This window comes from Haplochromis burtoni, unplaced genomic scaffold, assembly GCF_018398535.1.
Source record: "Haplochromis burtoni strain Fernald_Lab_line unplaced genomic scaffold, NCSU_Asbu1 Contig_439, whole genome shotgun sequence".
Lineage (NCBI taxonomy): Eukaryota > Metazoa > Chordata > Actinopteri > Cichliformes > Cichlidae > Haplochromis > Haplochromis burtoni.
The window spans coordinates 206,073-228,479 of NW_024582800.1; the positions used below are offsets into that span (position 1 = coordinate 206,073).

The window sequence follows — 22,407 nt, forward strand, 5'->3', positions numbered from 1 at the left end:
GAGAGTGGAAATTAACTATTGGCGCTAAAGACGGATGTATCAGTCTGCAGCGAGTGACTGACTAACTGCCCACTCAAGAGTCACTCGTCTCCTCCCCTCCTCCCCCAGCTGTTTCTTCTTTTCTCACCTCTTCTTTTCTACTCCGGCTTTTCTTCATTTTCCCCGCTCGCTTCTCTCTGCTTTTATCATTCTGCCACACTCATTGCCTCATCTCTTTACTCGCATCATTTCTCTTCTTGTCCTTACCTTGTAGGAGTCTACAAACGCCAGGAGGCACGGCTAATGCTCCTGCTGTACCAGATGAGAGCAGTGGCCCACAGCTCCTTGAGCAGGATTACTGATGAGACCTGGGCAATGGACGGATTTGTGAGTGTAAACAGGAATTTGAATCACACGGGAAGTAATCTTTGGAGAACAAAAAGCAGGCGCTGCAGCTGTAATTTATTTTATTAAGTCTGTCAGACAGATAGAATGACGAGAGAAATGTGCTATAACTAGTTGGAAGCCAAAAATAAGCCTCCCCTGGACTTAATGAAACCGCTGTGTCCTTATTGTTTGCTGTGATCCTACTTAAGAGCGCCAAGAGAAAAAAAATCATAACATATGAGAAAAGAATGTGCTCACAAGCAGAATAGTAATTTCTCGGCTTACTGTGTGTTCCCGCTGGTGCATGTTTACACTGGCTCAACATCAGATGCATCAGGCGCGGTGTACAAACCATTTCACTGCACCTACACTGACAATTTGCTGAATAAGCTCAGACGTACATCTGAGATCTAAGGGACCCGGAACAACTGCAGAATCATTTTGGTTGTTAAATTTGTTGAAGTTCTTTTTCTAAAATAAACTTCAAGGTCCACTTAATAACAGCCACTGACAGGCAACTGCACACCGCCGAGCTATTAATAGCATAGCTCACAGCTTCTGCAGAAGAGTTTCGGAGAAACAAGGGTGTTATTTTTGAATGTAGCACGACAGAATCTGTCGGCTGTCGTGCTAAATACGGTATAGCAGAGGTTTTTGATGACGCGTAGAACAGATGTGTCACCGATTTTATTTATGCCGATGAAACAAAGCACTGTTTTTCAAGACCTCCGTTATGCATTTCTGCCAGGTTTCAGCTGAGCCTGAGGGTGGTAGCTATGTGTTCCAAGGCTTCATACAGAGTAAAGACTACGGACAGTTTGGGCTACAGCGACTTGGTATGCTTTTTTTCCCACTTCAAATACAGTAATCCTCATTGCCATCTGTCACACATCCATCTAATCATTTTCCATTTTTAATAACATGTTGTGTATGATTAATTTGCATGAATTTTCAAACTTTACTGTGGAATATCTGTGTAGGTTCTCAGTCATCCAGGTCACGGTAGTCTTAAGAGCTTGTTTAAGTTTTTGTTTCACCTCAAAATCAAGAGTCTAATTCAGTCCCAGGTATTTAAACCTTAGCGGGGGGTTGTTGTTTTTTCCACACTTTGGCTCATGTGATGGCTCACATGGTTAATTGTGGGTCAACAGCCGCATCCTAAAGGACTGTCATTTTCTTTTCAAGCTCTTAAGACTTTACTGTGGAGCAATGTGTGCGACTCTACTCTTAATGTTCATCTGCATGATTTCCTTGAATGATGATCCTGCTCCAGTGCCCAACCTCTGCTGTTTGTCTCATCATTGTTTCGGATTAGGAAATTGCAGCCATATATTTGTCATGGATACGTGACAGCCGAGATATTGGTCACTGTTGCTTGTCGCTTTCCTTCGTGACAGGCTAAATTTGTCTCGATATCTGAGCTGAAGAGGTTGGAGAAGGACACTTAACTCCAGCACACATGCACCAAAGACACTTTTAAAGGCATTCATGTAAAGTATTATTTAAAAAAACTCAACTACTACCTGAGATACTATATGAATAATATGGCTGTTATACTATTATACTGGCAGCATTCATACACTTAAAGTGCCTTACTCCTCGTACCTGCTTTCAGCCACCTCTTACCTCAACCATACAGCGAGCAACAGATTATCCACTCCACCATCATTGCCCTTCACTTGTGTGTGCTCTACATTAACGCTGCCATCATCATATGATGGTCTCCAGGAGATTATAGCAGTCACAGTGATCATCATCAGTATGATCATTATGGATATCATCTGGCTGCTGTGTCTCCAACTCCAGCTTTATGATTTTCATCATCGTCGTCATTACCACCAACAGATATGTATCATTCTGGTTTTTTTGTCTCTCTATTTTGTTCTTTGCATTTTTTTTTCCAATGCATATCCTGCATACAGTCTCTGTTTTTCATTTCCTCTGGTTAAATGTTGCGTTTGCCATGTCGCAGGTTTGAGCGTGAGAGAGAACGTTACGCTCACCGACCCTGAAACCAACGGCTCCACCAACAGCAGTTCTGTCGCTGTCGCCATCCTCGTGCCTTTCTTTGCTCTCATCTTTGCAGGCCTCGGTTTCTATCTCTACAAGCAGCGGTACGTAGTGGACCCTGGTTTCTGCCACACTAGCTGCCGTAGTAGACATCTCTTTGGTTCCCACATGTGAAAGAATGTAGAGTCTGTGTTCCCAGGTTGAGCTTTAGTAATTTACTACACACTTGATGTCAAAGTTATAGACTCCCAGATATTTCTAGATGTCTTCACATTTGCAGCCAGTAGTGGATGGTACACAGCGGCCCACTTCCAGAGTCTGCTTTATCGCAGTAAAGTTCCTCACTCGATACAGTAACTTACTTGTGAGAGACTTCAAAGCCTGATGCAATATTAGTCAACGTATTACCATCTAAAGTGTATTACATAGCAGCATGCTTTAGGTTTTTTAATGAGAATGGCTTTGATACAAAGCGAAATTTGCTATATGTTCACACGTGTAAGTAATGCACAGGGTGTGTATTGTGTGCAGATGGAAGGATTTCCCCTTAATTTAAACGGAATAGCTCTCAGAGCATAGCATGCACATTTTGCACTCATGCAAATTTTGCACTCATTATGTTACCTACCAGAGAAATGGCACAGGGCACCTCTGACTGCTCTTTTCAACAGTAATTACAATTCAGTCTCATTTACCAGCTACAGCAGTCCGGACCAAGATAATGGAAAAGTGTTTATATGATTGGAAGGATGGTAGATAATTGGCTTACTATGTCTAACTAATATGCACCCTTCCATCCTTTTTTTTTCTCCCCAGGAAAACAGATAAAGCGCAGTACACAGGATGCTCTGTCCACGAGAACAACAATGGACAGGCCACTTTTGAGAATCCCATGTATAACACGAACACGAAAGCTGCTGAGGGGAAAGTTGTCCGCTTTGACCCCAATCTCAACACCATCTGCACCATGGTTTGATGTCTATTGAGTATCAGAAAAAGGACCGGAGAAAACGACCTCTCCGGGTTTGTTTCACGTGACTATATATAGACATATTTATATATTTCCCAGTTTCTAAAGTCACCGAATTGCTCAGAAACATAAAGCACACTTTCAGCAACACTTTAAGGTGGTTGCGATCGATCGTATACACAAAGTAAAAGATGAAAGAGTGAGGACGAGTAGGTACCGCACCTATTCAGATTTTCCCCTAGTCTGGTGAAGAGAAGTGTTTTTTTGCACTCTGTGAGTGTTGGCTTTATAAATAAAAGAGCCTGCGGCATATAGATAAAATAGAGTATTTTATACTCTGTAGTATAAATATAGAGGGGTTATTTCGTAATACCAAATGAAAAATTTAATGTTTTCTGTTACAACAAAAAAGAAAAAGAAAAAACTAAACAAAAAAACAAAACAGCCCCGATCTACGCTGTTTTGTTTGCTTTCGTCTTAGTCTTACATCATCCTGATGAGAATTATTTTTCTGTCATGGAGGTGAGGAGCCTCTCAACTGTGAGTTGATCAATCTAATCTGTTTTCTGTTTTCCAAGCAGCGGGGTGTGTAAGCGCAGATGAAGTGGTAGAAGAGAAACAGGCTCTCTTTGAATAGCGTCGATGCTGAAGTCTGTTCAAAGTTATATGGTCAATTATACCTCTTAATTGGGTAGTACCTCCTACTGAGGAAATGTATGGCCAGGGATTTAATTACTGAGGTGCAGCACACTTTTCCGAGTGCCACTGGCAAGGCTTAGGCTTCTGACGACAACAGAGTGCATTTTCTTCACCAGAGATATATTTAGCATTAGTATTTATTGATGTTTGCAATGAATTTGTTTTTGACTGAAATGTTCGCACAGTTTGACAAGGCCAACCGTTCTGTACTTGTCAGTGAATTGGTGATTTTGGGACTTATTAAACTGGTAGCTAGGTTTTCCACTGATGGTTTTTGCCTCTCAGAAAAACTTTGTGCCCCAAATGAGCCAAATCTGGAGTGAAGTAACCCCCGGCCTTGAGCCTGTATATATCAAGAATTTCAAAGTAGGAGTTGCTTGCCTAATTAGTTCAGGTTTTCTTAAAAAACAAGGTCAAGAATAACTACACTGCAGAGAACATACAACTGGCCAGGTTTCCCAGAAGTTCATTTAAGCCTGGAAGTCAGTAAATTCCGCAATGATATGTGAGTGGGCAGCCTGAGCCTTTTATTATGTTAATCAATATTTTGACAGCCTTATGTTAGAGTAACTCTTAAAAACAAAATAAGCGCAACTACCCCATCATCTTTAATTTTCAGAGCGGTGTGTGTTCTACAATTCTTTTGGGAAACCGTGCCTTAGTCAGTATATTCTTTATTCATACTCCTACTCTAAGACACTTGATGAATACACGGCCTTGGCCTGTTTTATTAACACTGAAACAAATTTTTTTTGAAATCATCAGCTTCTGCCAACAAATGTACAGTATACACAAGAATTTGCACACTTAAACATGAACCACCATTCATTTTAAACTCCCATCCAAGACCAGTTATGTTTTAAATATTTTAAAAAAAGTATAGAATTTGACACTGTCATCACATTTCTACATCATTGCAGTGCCTTGAATACTGTATGGGCATGTGTTTTTTAAGAAAGACATTACATATATTGTATTAGTAAAACTGCACACTGGTGTAATTTATCTGCACAGTTTGCAATGATTTAGCAGAGTGATGTCAGAGGGTTTATCTGTGACGAGGCATCAAAAAGCAGCTCATAGTTTCATAACTGTGCATGTTGGCAAAAAGTGATCCAGTATAGCAATTGCTGCTATAGTACTTTGTACCACTACGTTGACTCCTGTCATTGCTATTCCATTTTGTACATTTATACAGTTTTGATACTTGATGGCATTCTTTGGCAAGATGTCTTGTGTTATCGATATGTACTATATTTTGCAAGTTTCACATTTCTTATGGATGAAAAAAAAAAAGAAATGCATCTGGTCAAAACAGTATACGGTCAGTCTTACACCCAGAGACTCCGGAGTAGAGTAGAATGCTTTTAAATGTACCACACAGTTGTTATCCCGTTCAAAAACCTGTGAATAAGAACATGTACATATAACAAAACTTTTGTAAAGAGATATATTTTTTATGCAATTAAAGCATTTGTAAGTTATTGAATATGTTGTGTAAAATTTCACATGTAAATGTCATGTAAGATCAAAAAAATTTGTATTTTTTCTTTATCAGCAATGTATAAATCGTTAATTTATATATAAAATATAAAATAATGAACATGTGTTGATGATTCTTATTTCTGATTTGCTTGGTTCTGTTAAACTGCAGTTTATTTGCTTTGTAAAGAAAGTTTTAATAAGCACACTTCCTGATTCAATAGGAAGTAAGGAGGTAAGTAACAGCCAGGTGTTGCTAGTCAAATACACTTGATGAATTGGTTACCTGGAAGTGTGAGCACCTCTATAAAAGCGCAAACTTTGGTAATTTGTTGGACTGGAGCATTCAGGTTTGTGTATTAAAACAATGCCAGGAGTGGATTTCATCTTTCATCAGACCATGCAATGCTCAGAAAAACTGCAAAACACCCAAGAGCTAGATCTCAAACCCCACCTGCTTCAGTTACTGTGTTAAATTTCAAAGTTCATGACAGTAGAATTGGAAATAAACTGAAGTATGGCTTGTGTTGAAGTTTGTTTAGGAGACAGCCTCTTCTCTCTTAACATGGCATGAGAGCTTAGATTTGTGAGGTTGCCTCTGAACGAACAGGACTCCTAGAATAATGTTTCTTTGACTGATGAGACCACAGCAGAGATGTTTGGCGATAATGCTAAGCACCATTGATGAAAAGCAAACACCATATCATCAAGACGTTGTCTTGGGCTTGTTTTGCAGCCACAGGACCTGAGCAGCTTGCAGTCATTGAGTCAGCCATGAACTCCTCTGTATATCAAAGTATTGTACAGTCAAATGTGAAGCTTGGTGAAACGAGGTCATACAACAGAACAATGATCTCAAGCACAACAACAAATCTCCAAGAGAAAAAGAAATGAATGAAGGTGTTTCAGTGCCTCAGTCAAAGTTCAGACCTCAGCCCAGTCGAAATACTATGAGAAAAACTGAGAACGGAGGCAGCATTATAAAGAAACTTCGGACAAAATTCCTTCACAGTGATGTGAGCGACTGATAAAGTCATACAGAAAACAGTTACGTGGTTCTACGTGCTGTTGAATCATTGGGTGTACTTAGTTTGAGGACTGCATAGAGTAGATAGATCAGGGGTGTCGAACTCCAGGCCTTGATGGCCGCTGTCCTGCAGGTTTTAGATCTCACCCTGGGTCAACACACATGAATCACATGATTAGTTCATTACCAGGCCTCTGGAGAACTTCAAGATATGTTGAGGAGGTCAGCTGTGATGTATCAAGGACACATCTAAAACCCGCAGGACACCGGCCTTGAGGCCTGGAGTTTGACACCTGTGCTCTAGAGCTTTGAAGTCTGCCATGTGTCAGTGTGATCAATAAATGCAGTCTTACACTTTCAAACAGTGCTTAAAATAAAAAAATAAAAATAAAAAAAACCTGCTGGATTTTAAAGGTCTCTTTGTCTCTACTGATCCGAATCTTTTTTGTGTGTTGCTTCTTACAAATTTCCTCTGGAATGGGCACAAAAATGAAAATGCATTTCAGTGTACTTGGCTTTGCATACAAAATGTATAACAGGTGTTCTTTGTTCTTTATTTATTTTTAATTTTTTTTCACAATTCTTTGGATTTCAGCAATTTGGATGATTGACCATTTATGCACAATAGAGAGAGCGCAAGTTCTACAAAATGCATGTGAAAATTGAGGCATTTGAGAGAAACAAACCCTGTTCCCCTACAAAGAACTCAATTTACCATGCATGAAAAAGTGTGTGCATTTGTCAACAAGACTACATTTCTAGAAAACAGCGGAAAATAGTGTCTGTGAAGTCTTTTAAGGAAGACAAATTGAACAAATCACAATAACAAAACAAACTATACGAAGGAGAAATTCATTAGTGTCCTACTGATACTGATACTACTGGGAAGAGAGGAGATAACTGTGGTATCACAGTAGAGGTGATCAGCAAGGGAGCGAGGCAGAGATCACAGAATACTCGATAAGGAATGTATGAAGAAGCCTCATAGCAATCAACCCGCAAGCACATGAGTGACATGAATTGGTTTGATTTCATCCCGAGGTTAAGCATGCACTTTAATATTTAAGCCTGGGATTTGTGTATGGATTAGAAATATTTGCCAGAAGGATTTTACATTGAAGTTCCACTGAAGCATCATCAAGCAGGCTTTGCCATAGGGGTGATGATGTAAAGTAAGCCGTGCATAGTCGAGGATGTCAGAAAGACTCATGGTGTTTGCTAGGTGTGCGTGTGAAGACCTTTTAAACACTGACATGACTCTTCTGTTTGTTCTTAGAACAGCATTCGCAGTGTCAGCTTTCTGCTGCAGTTTGTACCACGCCATGCTTATAAATGCACAATTAAGATCTGAAGACTTTGCAAGTTAGTGCAGCAAGCTGATTTCTCTGTCCTGATTATGATATGAGGCATTGGTAGTCTTGTGGCGTGGGCCTGTGACTGGTAAAGAAAATCAGTTTGCAGAGGTGCATGCCCGGGTACAATGATGGGATGTTCCTGCCTCCCTTTGATGTTCAGATACCCTGCGGTTCTCCTCCACTTTCATCAAGGGCTCACCAACATTCCCAGCCAGCTATATTGACACTTTACGTCATAGATGGAAATTTTTATACATCGCTCCAGATTTCCCAACAGGAACTCGTCTGATATGAGTGCCCACTGTTGAGGGAATCGCTTCTTTGCCTGCATCGGATAACAGATTACATTTACAGAGTGAAGCAGAAGCCAGGAAAGTTGCTGGTTTACTGATATGTGAAACTTTTGGCTTTAACGGCCTGAACCGTGAGGTGACTAACCATCCCCTTTCTTGGTATACATTTCTTTTTTTTAAAGAAGTAAATGAACCATTTTAAACCAAGTTAAATAATGTCCTCAGGTGTGTGGACTGCTCGTGATACAAATGGGAAGCTGCTGACAGTAAAATATTAGTGAGAGATGCACTCAAACGCAGATAAAGCTAATGAAAATTTTATTTCTTAGCTTCTATAGGCTTTTTTTCTGTCATTTGTAAGGTTTTTCTATTTTTCCCCACCATGTCTTCCACCAAGAATCAAACCTGAAACACTTCTTTATTTGGAAGATATTTAAGGGACACAAATTCCTAATGAATCATGGCTTTAGTAGAAGTATTTTCGCCAGTCATAACAATAAAATTCATGTAAAGGTTATGTCTTGGAAAATGAACTGGGATTTAATATTCTGAACCGTTTCCGAGAGCAGGGGCTGGAAGAGTTATATAGTTTAATGTACTCTTAATCTTAAAGTGGATGAATAATGTAAATTCCTCTATAACCTTTTCGGCTAAATAAATGTTTAACCCACAGTTAAATCACAGGGCTGCAGGGAAATAGCTTACGGCAGACTGAGGTAGTATATGACGGTTGATATAACTGGGGCCAACAAGCATGATCATAACAATAAAAAAGTGCAACTGGGGGAGGGTGTGTGTGTGTGTCGAGGGTAGTTAGTGGTGCAGGATTATTGTAGATCCAGAGCACTTTGGGGATTTTGAAGATTTTTACAAAATGATTAGTTATCTGGCAGCTCTCCTCTTAAATCACGACAAAGACATTTACTGTAACATTATTTCCTTCCTCAGTGCTTTAGGTTACAGGTATATCATGGCCTATGTAAATTTTATAGAATACTGCTCACGTGAAGATAAATATGTCGTACTGGACTTCCCAGTACTTTAGGTACTCTACTTAAAGAAAAGAAAGAAAATGCAATGGTCTAACTGACTGGGAAATATAGTTTTTTGTTTTCTTTCCCAGATTTATCGTTGTCGCTGTGAGGATCCCAAACGGCTCATAGAAACTAACTGTAAATTGCCATAACCACCACTACAAAGAATACTTATTTTTTAATATTTTTCCAAGCATTAAGTGTTTTCTTTTAACTTGTAGACAAAGCCAGGATAACAGTTTCTGTGTTTAACATCTTTGTCTATAGCTAAGCAAAGCAAAGCAAATAGGCTTCCTCTTATTTAGCAGATGGACATGAGAGTGGCATCAACTTCTGTCTTCTAATTAGGCAGCTGTCACAGTCGTGGGTTTTGGCCTGGTGTTCTTAGCTTTGTTCTTGTCTTCAGTTAGTCATGTTCTTTAAGTTATTTGGTTTGATCTTATTCTAAGTTACCTTATCTATGTTGTTATCAGATTTAGTTCAGCTGTGTGTAGTTCATCGGGTGTTTCCACCCTGCCCTCATTTCCTCCTTATATTTAAACCCTCTGCCTCCTTGCATTCTCTGTTGTGTCATACTGAGTGCTTGCCTGCTTGGATGTGTCCCGCCTACATTTGGATTTTTTGACTTTGTTTGGCTGTTTGACTCTTCTTCTTCTACACCCCAAATAAAGAATGATTTCCTGCTCTGATTTCCATAATTTAAGTCTACACTTTCCACTACAACGTGTTTCCCAAATAGCAAACCAATCATTTTAGAAGATTAACTTCTGAAGATCTTTGTGCCTTTTTTTTAATCAGTGTTTGAAAATACTGACTGAAAATACAAGGGAGAAAAAAATGTTTAATTTAACAAATTTTAGTGACATTAAACCCTAAAATACACCATGTGTTTGTCAGGTCATGCTGGCAACACAGTAAAGTCTGGCAAATAACAGGTTGTGTTCACTGAATTTCAACATCTGTTGTTTTCTTCTGCAACAGAGGCATACTGACCAGTCACGTGATTTTTGGATTCAAACTGATAATACACATTAAATCATCAAACTTCTGAGAGCCTGACGCTCTAAGCTAGATGCCTGATGAAATGATGACACTGTTAACAATGTGCTTCAAACAGCGGTCTCAGACACAGGCTGTGAGATATGATATTAAAAAAACGTATCATTGCCACCTGCTCGTAGCTCTTTATCCGCACTTACCTCGACATGCAGATCAGAGGATACCTGGAAGGGGAATTACAAAGCCTTACATATGACCTTGATATAGCATACGCATGCTGTGAACGCTGTAGCTTTTGGTGGCACATGACAACTTTGATCTAATTGCTCACAGGGTGCCCGACTTAATAGCTCCCCCGTTTCCACCAATTAATTGTGTAAATTTTATAATTTAGCTCCTAATGCCTTGTGACGCGCTCCTGAAGGGAGCTGACTCAGTGTGATGTAGAAAAAAAGAAGAAGTAAATACGCCTGCACACATATATTGTATATTTTCCACATTCTTTGAAAAAGATGCTTTTGACCAGCCAATCACATCTGCCACATGCTGCATTCTTCGTCGCAGCAAAATCACTTCTCCCACAAGGCAAATCCTCAAGACATCAAACCGAAGCTGGTAATGTACTCCTCTGTTTGGAGGATGAGCCTTACAAAGGACGTGCTTTTAAAAAAAAAACACGGTGCATTATTGTAATTTCATCAGCTCACAAAGCCTCAGTCATAGCAGTCATCCAAACCCAAAAAACAAAACCCTCCTACGCTTTCCAAAATTCCCTCCAGGAAGATCCAGAGAAAAGAAACAGAGGAGCCTGTTTGGATCACTCTGTTTTGTCATTGAGTTGTTGGACGTCTTAATTGAAAGAACATATGTAATATTTTATTCAGAGTTTCAGAACAACTGCGCTGCATTTCTTCTCTGTTTTTTTTTATTTTCTCAAATTTATCTCTTAGATTTTGCTAATACTGTAACAAACACGTCCCGTTGATTTTCTTGCTTTTCTTTGAGTGAACAGTAGCTACGCATGACACAACAAGAAACACAGACTTTATTGTGAGGCAAATCTGTACATTAGGAAGACACAGAACATCACAGCAAGTGCATTTATTCCATTTTCTTGCCCGACAGAGCTAGTGATTCACTTTTCCTTTGTGTGGCTTGGCTGTCTTATGAATGGAAAGAATATCAGATAATGCGCTCCACAGACTTCACCAGCATAAAACAACCTGACACCCGAGGACACACTTTAAAAAAAAACATGATGGTTCGGGACACTGATTCGAATATTTATACTGCAACATTTTGAGAAACACATGAAGGGGAAATGCTGCAGTTAATGTATGAGCCATGAATTAATACATGACATTTCATCCTGTCGATGAAGCGCTCGGGCATGATATACAACCTCTCAGTAAAGAACTGTCGTGCAAATCATAGGGCTCTGAAATTTTGGATATGTTATCATGCAAGCTCTGCAGGAAGTACAAGTCGTGTACGTCAAGTGCGTCACGTGATGTTATCTGAGCATATGATTGAGTACTTTTTTTTCTCCCTGTGAGGAATAATTACATGGTCTCGTGATGATGTGCCACAGCCTGCAGCATCTATTGAAAAGGAGCGGCTGACGTTGTCCATTAAAGTCACACGGAGAAGCGCCAAAGCTGCCTGTTGCAAAGATTTGAGTCAGCCAAGTGGCAGATCTAAACGCAGGTTTATTTATTTTTGTGTTTAGTGGGTTTGTCTTTCCTTTCTTAAGCACTATTCAGCATTTGGTTACTAACTGTGAGCTTAAATATATCACAGTGGGAGGAAAGGCACCAGAGGTGGTGTGTGAATAGTTATTAAGGAGCAATTTTGATGTCAAGGATCACTGGATGAGGTGTGTTTTTGTACACCCTTCTGTTCAGAGTAAAAGCAGAAAAACAAAAAGGCAGAGCTGCATTCTGGGATTCAGGGAACCGCCTCAGCTCACCATCTTTATCCATCCGATCTGATTTATCAGTAGATAAATCCAAATAGCTCGCTTGTTTGAACACACATTTAATACATTCATTCTAGATGTTTACTCTACATAATGGCTGTGTATTTTGCTGCTTGTAGGCAGCATAATGCATAAAGTGAAGAGTGTGAAAGCAGTTACAGTCTCTTCAGAGACAGTTTGATGGATGACCCGAACTGTCCCCGCAGTCTGCTGCCGCTTCTGTTTGGCTCGTCACTAAATTTCGCCGAACCGTCTTCTCGGACCAGAGCAACATGTTAAGGAGGTGTGTGCATCATCTCCTCCCAGTCTTATTCAAATCTGACTTATAGCAGGCCTGTATAACAAGAACGTGAGCTTCATGTAATTAAATCACAAAATTATCAAAGCTCAAAGCTTGTTTATAGGAAAGATTTGTTTGGCTATGACTCTAGCTGGTCCCGTTTTTGTCCTCTCCAGATTCCAAAGAATGTGCCATCTGGCCACAATTTTCAACTGTGAGGTTATTTCTGAACTTTATGCCATTTTTCTGGGTTTTGCACCATTTGGAGACAAATAACAAGATGACTTGCTTTCCCCTGCTGATTTTTACAACCTCGTCTCCAAAATGTTGGGACACTATGTAAATGAATATAAACACGCTCAATTTGTTTGATGCCAGTAGCATGTTTCAGAAAGTTAGGAGCATGTTTCCTATTTTGTTTCATTAGCTCTTTTTTTTTCTTTTTGGAACTGCCTTCTTTAAGCAGACTAATGAGACCAGCTCCTGTAGGAAAATACTTTAGTCCCATCCTTACATGGTAAAGGATTTCAGCTGCTCAGAAACTCGGGCTCCTCTGTATTTATTTTATAACCCTATGATGTTTTCAGTGGGTGACAGGTCTGGACTATATGCTGGCCAGTTTAGCACTAGGACTCCTTTACTGCAAAGCACTGATGCTTGCTGTTGCTCCAAAACATGTATATACATCATTAAGCAAGAACAGTGTTATTGCATATATGCAAGTTCCCCATCCCTGTGCTCTGCCTTTTGACCCATACAGCGATCAAAGCTCTGTGGTCCTTTCCCTCTTTACCCTAGAGCAGGGGTGTCGAACTGCACCCCTCGAGGGCCGCTGTCCTGCAGGTTTTAGATCTCATCCTGGGTCAACACACCTGAATCAAATGATTAGTTCATTACCAGGTTTCTGGAGAACTTCAAGACACACTGAGGAGGTCATTTAGCCATTTAAATTAGCTGTGATGGATCAAGGACACATCTAAAACCTGCAGGACACTGGCCTCGAGGCCTGGAGTTCAACACTACTTGCCACTAATGCCACTGGCATTAGTGGCAAGTAGTGGCAGCGAAAATTGGCAAGATACTAACCCCTTGTTTGGTGGTGGTCATAGGGCCTAGTGGCGCCAGTGTCCGGCAGCCTCACCTCTGTCAGTGCGCCCCAGGGCAGCTGTGGCTACAATGTAGCTTGCCATCACCAGTGTGTGAATGTGCGTGTGAATGGGTGAATGACTGAATGTAGTGTATAGCGCTTTGGGGTCCTTGGGGACTAAGTAAAGCACTATTCAAATGCAGGCCATTTACCATTTTTAAACATAAAATGAACATGTAGGAGTTTTTTTAGTTTTTTGTTTAGTTTGTTTTTAAATTTCATTTACATTTAACATGTTTTCAGTTTATGATAGGGATTTAATGATATGTAAATCATTACATTTGCATGTAATAGTATTCCAACATTTTTGGAAACGGGGGGATTAAACAGTATAAAGTGCCATGCAAAGTTTAAAAACAAAGAGCAAGACCTTTAAGTAAGTGAAACATCATCAACTTTACATATTCAAAGATTTTATGGTTGTGCCCTCGTACAACAACTAATAGGAGGTGCCTTGTAGGCTATTACAATATGAGTATGTTAACATGTCGATTAATTCTCAGTATTAACTTGAGGGTATATTGTATGAAGGGTTTAAAAAAAAAAAAGTAGTAACTAACTGAAATCTAAAAGGCTCTTCAGGATCTTCCACTCAGACTCTACAGAGGCCTTTTGTTCCCATCGCTGGCATAGACATACTATAGCTGTTGGCACAAATGAGAGTGCAGGAAGGAGAGATGATTCGAAGGTACATAATGTTATTTCTTGATGTACAAAAGCTTGAATAACAAAAGTAGTCCAGACACCAAGGAAGTGACACAGCAGAGTGTGTCCTGAATGAATGTGGCAACAAGGACAGGTCAGCCTGGAGGAGTATACGACAGTGCTGCTAGCTGTCAGTCCCTCATCTGTCCGCCTCTTCTTTATTCTGCCCGTCCATGCAGGACTGGTCTATTCAACATGTCTGTGTGACTGCTCGCCAGGTTACCATGGCGTTTCAGTGTTTATCACAAGTCTGAAAAGAGGGATTTTGGTGACCAAAGCGTCCTTTATCCAGTGCCACCAAGAGCTGAGCATTTTCCATTTTTCCATTTTGGTTTTGACACACTGATTCAAAAACCCTTGTGAATATTTAAGGACCTCGGAGAAAGAAAAATCTGATGTTTTGTGGCTTCTTGACTTGAGCTGGCACTATCAGGGCTCGATTAAAACACTCAGCTCTGATGTGTCATAAAAAAATTTTTAATGCTGATAATGAGATATATAATTTTTTTTAAATTTTTTGTGTAAGTACAACACTTTTACCTTTGGATTTTCAGCAATATCATGTATCTGCATTACTTTTATCAGCCAATATTTAAAAAGTTAAAAAATTACAGTTTTAGAGAAATGAAGTCAAACAGAGTTTTTTCATCCAAATCAAAGACTTGTAGGGACAAGGTAAAAAACTTGGGCGTGTGGTTTGACATGGTGCTCTCTTTCGAGTCTCATGTAAAAGAGATAACAAAGACCGCCTTTTATCATTTGAGGAACATCGCCAGAATCAGACAAGTTTTGTCAAGCGGTACTGCAGAGGTTCTTGTCCATGCATTTGTGTCCTCACGTATTGTTTATTGTAATGCTCTTCTTTCTGGGCTACCAAAGAAAAGTTTTAGAGGTCTACAGATGGTGCAAAATGCAGCTGCTTGCATTTTAACAAGAACTGGGAAATTTGAGCACATTAGCCCTGTTCTGAGATCTCCGCATTGGCTACCTTGTCAGGTTCGAGCAGATTTTAAGGTCCTGCTGCTCACCTACAAGGCTTTAAACGGACTGGCACCTTCATACCTCTCCGACCTTTTACATCTTTACGTTCCATCCCGTGCTCTCCGATCTCGGGACTCTGGCCTTCTAAAGGTTCCTAGAGCCAGAAAAAAGACAATTGGAGAGCGTGCTTTTTCTTTTCGTGCCCCGTTTCTGTGGAACAACCTCCCTCAAGATGTTAGGCAGGCATGCTCTGTGGAGGTTTTTAAAACTAAGCTGAAGACACATTTGTTCACCTTATCTTACAAGTCTTAATTCTATGGCTTTTAGTTTTTAAATTTTTACTGTTTTTAACTTGTATTGTGTCTTTTACCTGTATTGCTATGTATCGCTTTTATTATTATTTTTTATCTTTTTAGTTTTAAATAGTTGTACAGCACTTTGTTTGAAAGCGCTTTATAAATAAAGTTATTATTATTATTATTAAAGCTTCAAAACCCTTTAAAGTCTTTTCAGTAGTTATTGAATACATGGTTAAAGCCAGTAACACTTTTCTTTTTATTCAGTGTTTCTCTATAGTATCAAGTGCTTGTGAAGAATACTGTTTCAGATGGGAAACAAGATCTTTTGTGGGTATTTATTAGAAGCTCAATAAGCAAAAAGTGGATGGTTTTATGTTGACAGTGTTCTAACAACATTAAAAAAGTAGCCTATGTTCCCTCATGTAAAATTTCTAAGACTCTGTTTATAATAGCCTCCGTTACTTTTGGGAAAGAGACTGAAAAATAGAGTGTCATGATCTATAAATTCACTTGCAGCAAGGTTTTTCACATCAGCTTTCCATAAGACAACTTAATGTAAAATCCTTTATGGAACTTTCAGATCATTTCTAAGGTATTTAGTAAACAAATAAGGAGCTATACACTCAGGATTTCATGCTGAAAGATTGCTCAGACAAACCCTGTTTCCCTCCCCAGTTAAAGAAACTCTCAAAATACCATGTAAGATTATTAACTAAGCGAACTGTGTCATTAAACCAGCTGACATTTGACCACTGGGTGGTGGCAGCAGTTGTTCCTCTTGTCAGAGCCATAGCGGCAATGAGATGCCACTGTCAGTTATTGCTCTATGGTTGTCATTGCTCATGTGAAATCCATTTTCTCTGTTTGAATACACTCTGTCAGGGAAGAAAAGATCCAAACTAAAATCTTCTCTGCCCAGTTTTTGACAGGGAGCATCTGACAGCAAATGGCTGCCTGGCCTCTTCACAGCCGAGCGACATCCATCTGTCCTGGACTGCCTGCTGTCTTTCACAATGGCTTCATTTTCTTTATACTGGTTTGCACTTACTTTACTCCTCTGGACTTGATTATCTGCCCTGCTGAAGGAGACTTTCACAGTCATCCGTTGAGTCATCCGTTCATATAGTAAGAATGTTTTTATGCATATTGCACGTTATAAAATAACTCTGGTTAAACAATAAAAGGAAATCTATTTGTGTCCCATTAGATTTCTGCTCATATAGTCATAAACAGGGCTGCGCCTGCCTCGTATGACTGTGAGAGAGAAACTGTGATTGATGTTTTTCTGTTGCTGTTTTGCATATACGGCAACAATAGCTGTCAATCATCTGGTGATAAACATCAGTAATTTGATCCCTGTTTTGTCACACGCTTTCCACAACAAAAATCTCTGCATTATTAGATATGTGTGCTGCAGGAATACGTAAGGACGAGGAGACTTATCCATGATGACGACTGCTCTTAACCCGGAGGGATTTCACAGAGCTCCAACCAATATTTGACCTGGCAGCTTGTACCCAGCCTGTCAGACACTGCCATGGCTTTGAAGGAACTTTCCCTCAATGTTTTCACACCATCACGACACCCCCGCTCTACTCCGAATCGTCCGAATCGTCCCAAACTCATGTGGCGTCTTAATGCCATTAGAAAGCAGTCGGAATGCCCTCAGCTGGTCGCATGAGAGGCCTTTTAACGTCTCGAACAACTGACTGAGGTTCTGCTGAGTTAAAAATGAGGACGATTCGCGCGCAAAAATGGGAGCGTTTCCACAACTGTCCACGTGCAAATAAGTGTAAATCATTTGAAGGTAGACGAAACACGCCCGTGACATCTTTAGCACTCTCGCAAATGTGGTTGTCGGTCAGCAGCGCGGTTATTAACCTGAAACCATTTGGAAATTCAATTTGGTGACACAGCTGTGCGAGAATTGTTGAAACACATGAAAATTACCAGGGAGCTATTTGTGACTGATTAATGCAATAATGACTTTCATTATCAGCAAAGTAACACAATGTGTGACTGAGCTCTGAGCTAAATACAAAAAAGAAAACATAGAAAAAAGAAGAAGTTAATTTGGTGCATTCTTTAAAAAGTGAGACTGAGTCAGAGAGGAGCTGGAGAGAAAAGATTGCCAAAGCCAAAAAATCCAACAGAATTCATTTAGTGTGGGAGAGATGTTTGCATACACTGTGTGGGTTTTTTTTTTTCATTATTGCCTCCTCCTGCATACCTTTAACCTGTAAGATTAGAGGATACAATTAGACATGACTAGCATCAGAGCCCAGAAATGGTCAAAGTGATGATTCTGATATTGAATTTTTTCTTTCTGAGCGGACTCGCACGCTGCTTTATCAGTCCAGCTCATTTATAGTACGCTGCCAGATCTGGGAAACTGCTTCAGAAAGAAGAGGTGATGTGACACTTTACATGATGCGTAAAAGGCCAGTTTCTGACAGTACAGCTGCTGGTTGTGAGCACAGCTGCAGCTCCTCTGCTGGTTTGTGATGTTGTGGTTGGATGTTGCTCGGAATCTGGCTGTCACTGTGGGAATGTTGTGCCTGGGTGCGGTTGGTGTTCAGACTTCAGCCGTTGCTGCGCTGCTGCGGAAATGTCCTACTGCTACCATTTGAACGTCCCGTGATACGTGTCTTCCCCAAAGACCAGAGTAGTCCTAAACGTGCACGCACGACGGCTGCGTGGAATTGGTGTTGGACCCATTAAGAGCAACACGTCTCGCCAAGAATTGTAACAAGCAAAGCACAGCCATGGCTACAGCCAGAGTTACAGCTGTGTCAGAGCTAGAAGATCAGCGCTAGTCTCTGCGCAGATTTGTGCCTCCGCAGAGATTCTCTCTGTGGTCACAGCCAGTGGCAGTCTACTACATGCAGTAGTACATGGATGTGTTACCTTCTGTTGTCTTTATAGAGGTTTTCGTCTTTGACATCACTTTCACTTTGGACTTGAAGTTTATTTGGTTTAGGCGACAAAACTACTTACACACAATGAGTAGTTGGGGAAATGTTTTCACTTGGCTGTGATTGGAAACTCGTAGTTATTTAAGGAGGAGTAGAGCTAATTAGCTAGAATAAGGTGACAGTATAAGCTTTTTCAGAACTTACAAGAAACTTCTAAATTGCATGCACTGCAACTCACCGCACTCTCTAAAAACATTTCAATAAATTCCTTAAGCCAATAATGATTATCTTAACCCACATGTTTAGAGAACTGGAGTAAAGCAACAGGCCTATATATGCCTGTGCTTGTTTATAGGAAGAAACTATTGTGACTTTTTCAAGCAATTTAAGTCACTACAGCTTTTCTAAATAGGTATGTTTTGCTAAGTATACTGCATCACTATCTCACTTTGTTATTTAAAATTGTGACTGTACTGGGTTTGTTTATTTCACAGGCTCCTAATGGTGCCAGAGTTAAGTTTCTTAATTGCTGGGATTGTTGCAAAGCAAAAATTCAACACTATGATATTATGGGCTAAAACGACTTTCTTTGTCCTCTGGTGACTAGTCTCATACTTTTTTTTGTTTTAGACGCACTGTTATAACCAAAATGATATTTAAATAGTGCAATGTGGCATTATTTTTTTCACCAAAGTGTAGGAAAACTTTCCTTTTCTTAGGGTCAACTGACTTGCGGTGTTTGCTTTAGAGGCCTTAGAGTAACAGGGGCACCATTAAACTGCTCCACAGTCCCACTGAAAAATTGATTGGTATTTTCAGACAAAAGAAAACGAGAGCCCTCTCCAAAGACCACATTTTTGACACCAGAACTGCATAAAACAAATCACCGATGTGTATTCTCTCGAAGTTCGAAAAACAGTGATTGGAGGTATCACCTTCCATTTATATTTATTTGTCTGAGAGGCTGCAGTGAGCAGAATCAGTCATTTTTGTGTCTTTCACGGAGAGCGCTCCTCTCCATAACAAGCTGGCCACTCATACAGCTGACAGACATTAGTAATTAGCAGTTTGAGCTGTATGCACAGACTTGACTGGCACTTCACAGTGTTGATACACGCTGATGCACAACATATACAAAACTTTGGGAATAACACAGTCGTGTGAAAAAGAAAGTTTTCGCTCTTTGCAGTCTTGTGGAAAACCAAGTGCACCCTTATTGCTTCAATAGGAATTAAGAGGGAAAGGAGCAGCCAGGTGCTGCTATAATCAAATGTACTTGATTAATTTATCATCAGCAAGTGTAACCACCTCTTTACAAGTTTATCAGTTTGCTCTTTGCTCTTTAGTGGGAGACTAATGAAGTCATACACACAAGATTACGTTGAGCTATTCCCGCTAAAGGCGGATCTACATGCTACTGAATCATTGGGGTGCACTTAGTTTTTCTAGTTTAGTTTCTATTAAAACTTTCTTTTTCATCTTGTTCACATTAGTTATCACTGGAAATATCTAATTAATATTTCAGTTAGTGGAGTTTTTGCCATTAGTGTCACTTGGTGCGTCTTAACAGATTTGACACGCAGGTCATTCTAAATGGCTGATTAGCTCTGTTTAAACTGTTTATAGCTATATTTCTGATTGGTTGACTGCTCTTGAAGCGTTTCGGAAGCCAGGACCTGTCTTGTTCTCAGATAAATGGATGAAGGCTCCTGTCTGAAATGGATTTACACACATTTCAATCTGTCTAACCCAATTTAGTCATTTAGAAATGGGGTTTTTAAAGTAAAATCCCAAAGGCAGTAATAGAGGTTTAAGTGAGAGTTCTTTTCACCTTATCCAATTATTTCATCTGATCATTTGTTACAAAGTTGAATCAGCCATCCAGCTTCAGCTCTTTTAGCCAATTTATTTAGCGTTAACTTTTTGGCAGCAAGTAGCAGACAATAAAGGGCATTAGCAAAAACCCTGCATTAGATAGTCTAGCAGCCCTTTAATATGTTTATGTTCACGACAAATTAGGACAGATGAAAGTGACTTCTCGCGGACTATTGCAGTTAATGTAAGTTGGGTATGTCGGCACAACCGCTGACGACACCTAAAAAGTGAAGTTTCTCATTGAATATGTTTTGATAGACTTCCTGAAGATTATTTATAATTCAGTAATGGAGTGCTCATTGTAGGCACAGCTAATGTAAACTCTGACTCTAATAAGGATAAATTCATGTGGAATTGTGCTCTCTGCTACAGTACTGTAATATATTAAATCAACTGTGGATAACAGTCATTTATTCACTTAATTATGTCCATTGAGTTAGTTTGACTGCAGCTGTGCCTTTTGTATTACACTCATTTGCTTAACAAGATAATGTAAGTCATTCTAAAACTCAATGCAATGCTGATTTGGCCCTGATAATAAGTCAAAACGCTGTCAGAATTGTGCATTTCATTGAAATAATATTTCTTACTAGGCACAGCCAGACTAGCTCATATTATTAAGTGTAGCACAGTGCAGGACGTCTCATAATTTAGAGTAACACATGCATTCCCACTGTGCAGCGTGAGCCGCTGCACAACTCTCCCATCAGCCATACATTCTGCTGAAAGTCTACATTAGCAGCTTCAGAAGGGTTGTAAATTAGAAATGAAGAGGCATCTAGTGGTTCAGACCCTGCGACCCGTGCCGGGGCTCTCTGAGGCAACACAAACCACAATTTCAATTCTCCAAATAAATCCATCTGTGGCCAGAGCGGCCGAGAAGTAGTATTTCACCGCTGTGCACGGAAGAAAGAGAGACTCACATGATGGCTACATCTCCCCTTGTCCAGTGACACCAGAACACTCCTCTCTGTGGTCCTCGGCCCCTAAAGCCCCAAAGAGCATCGTAGCAGTCTTACAAAACAGAGCTGTCACAATCTGTCTGCATCGAGACAGAGGACAGACTCAAAGTTATGTCTCGCTTCCTGCCTGCCTTTTCTTCTTTTGTTTTCTATTCTTTCCAATTTTTTTTTAAAGTTTTTTCTATTTTTCTGTCTTAAAGGATGGATGGATGTTTAGATTGATAGATTTCTTCTTCCATTCTGCATATCACGATCTGGATACAGCTCTCTGCTCTGCACACATTCTGATCCATGTGGCTCCCGCCTCATGTGTTGCTTGTGTTTGGACAGCGCTGAGGCAGTCAGATCTGTGTTAAATGTGGCCTCATACTGGGCTCCACACTGATTGGTGTGTCAACACAGGCTGGATTTCAACTGCCTGCTCAAATGTGACTGTGTTTGTTGTGTCGCCCATTCAAATCCGACCGAGATCTGATGAATAGGTGAGAACAAGCTCATCAGATTTGAGCAGGCAGTGTAAACCTAGTCTGTGTTGACTGACACACCAATCAGTGGAGAACAGAGCGAGAGTTTGTGTTTGCTTGGGGGGGGGGGAAAGTCACTTTGCCTTCAGACATAATTTATTTTGTTCCTTTTTTATGTTATTCTTTATTTGTCGCTGCACAGGAAGGACAATGTTTTCTTTTATTTTAGTAATAAGGAACAGAAAGATCACATGTAGGTGAAAGAAATGAAGGATTTGATCTGAGTTGTTAAAATGAAGAGGCAGCCGGTTTAAGGAAGCTCTCTGGAGGATTTCATGTTGCTGGTTGGGTGGGTGAGGCGGCAGAGTGAGAAGGGTTTTCGGGGCGGGGGAGGAGAGGAGGAGAGTCACATCCAAATCACTGCAATTAGCAGAAGCACGGGAGACTAGTGCCCCCCAGTGTTTGCTTAATGTATAAATAATTTCTGTACATCAGGGGGAGACTATCTGGCTTAAAAAAAGAAAAAGAAAAAACTTGCATCGAATTCTGTGTATTTTGCTCTTGCT

The 22,407-nt window shown here is 40.1% G+C and overlaps 1 protein-coding gene across 3 annotated transcripts in view; it reads left to right on the top strand.

Annotated features, from left to right (window-relative positions):
• LOC102309299 (CUB and sushi domain-containing protein 3) overlaps positions 1–5,619 on the top strand; it is a 159,952-nt gene extending 154,333 nt beyond the window's left edge. For 2 of the 3 annotated variants that reach the window (XM_042213393.1, XM_042213394.1), the window contains 4 exons: positions 254–366; positions 1,115–1,202; positions 2,339–2,480; positions 3,193–5,619. In XM_042213393.1, coding sequence (XP_042069327.1) covers positions 254–366; positions 1,115–1,202; positions 2,339–2,480; positions 3,193–3,352 — 503 coding nt within the window. In that variant the 3' untranslated portion in view covers positions 3,353–5,619. Of the gene's footprint in view, positions 1–253; positions 367–1,114; positions 1,203–1,763; positions 1,857–1,981; positions 2,482–3,192 lie in introns of those variants that run through there. The other variant, XR_006052877.1, reaches the window with a different exon arrangement.
• The last annotated feature ends 16,788 nt before the right edge of the window (positions 5,620–22,407 follow it).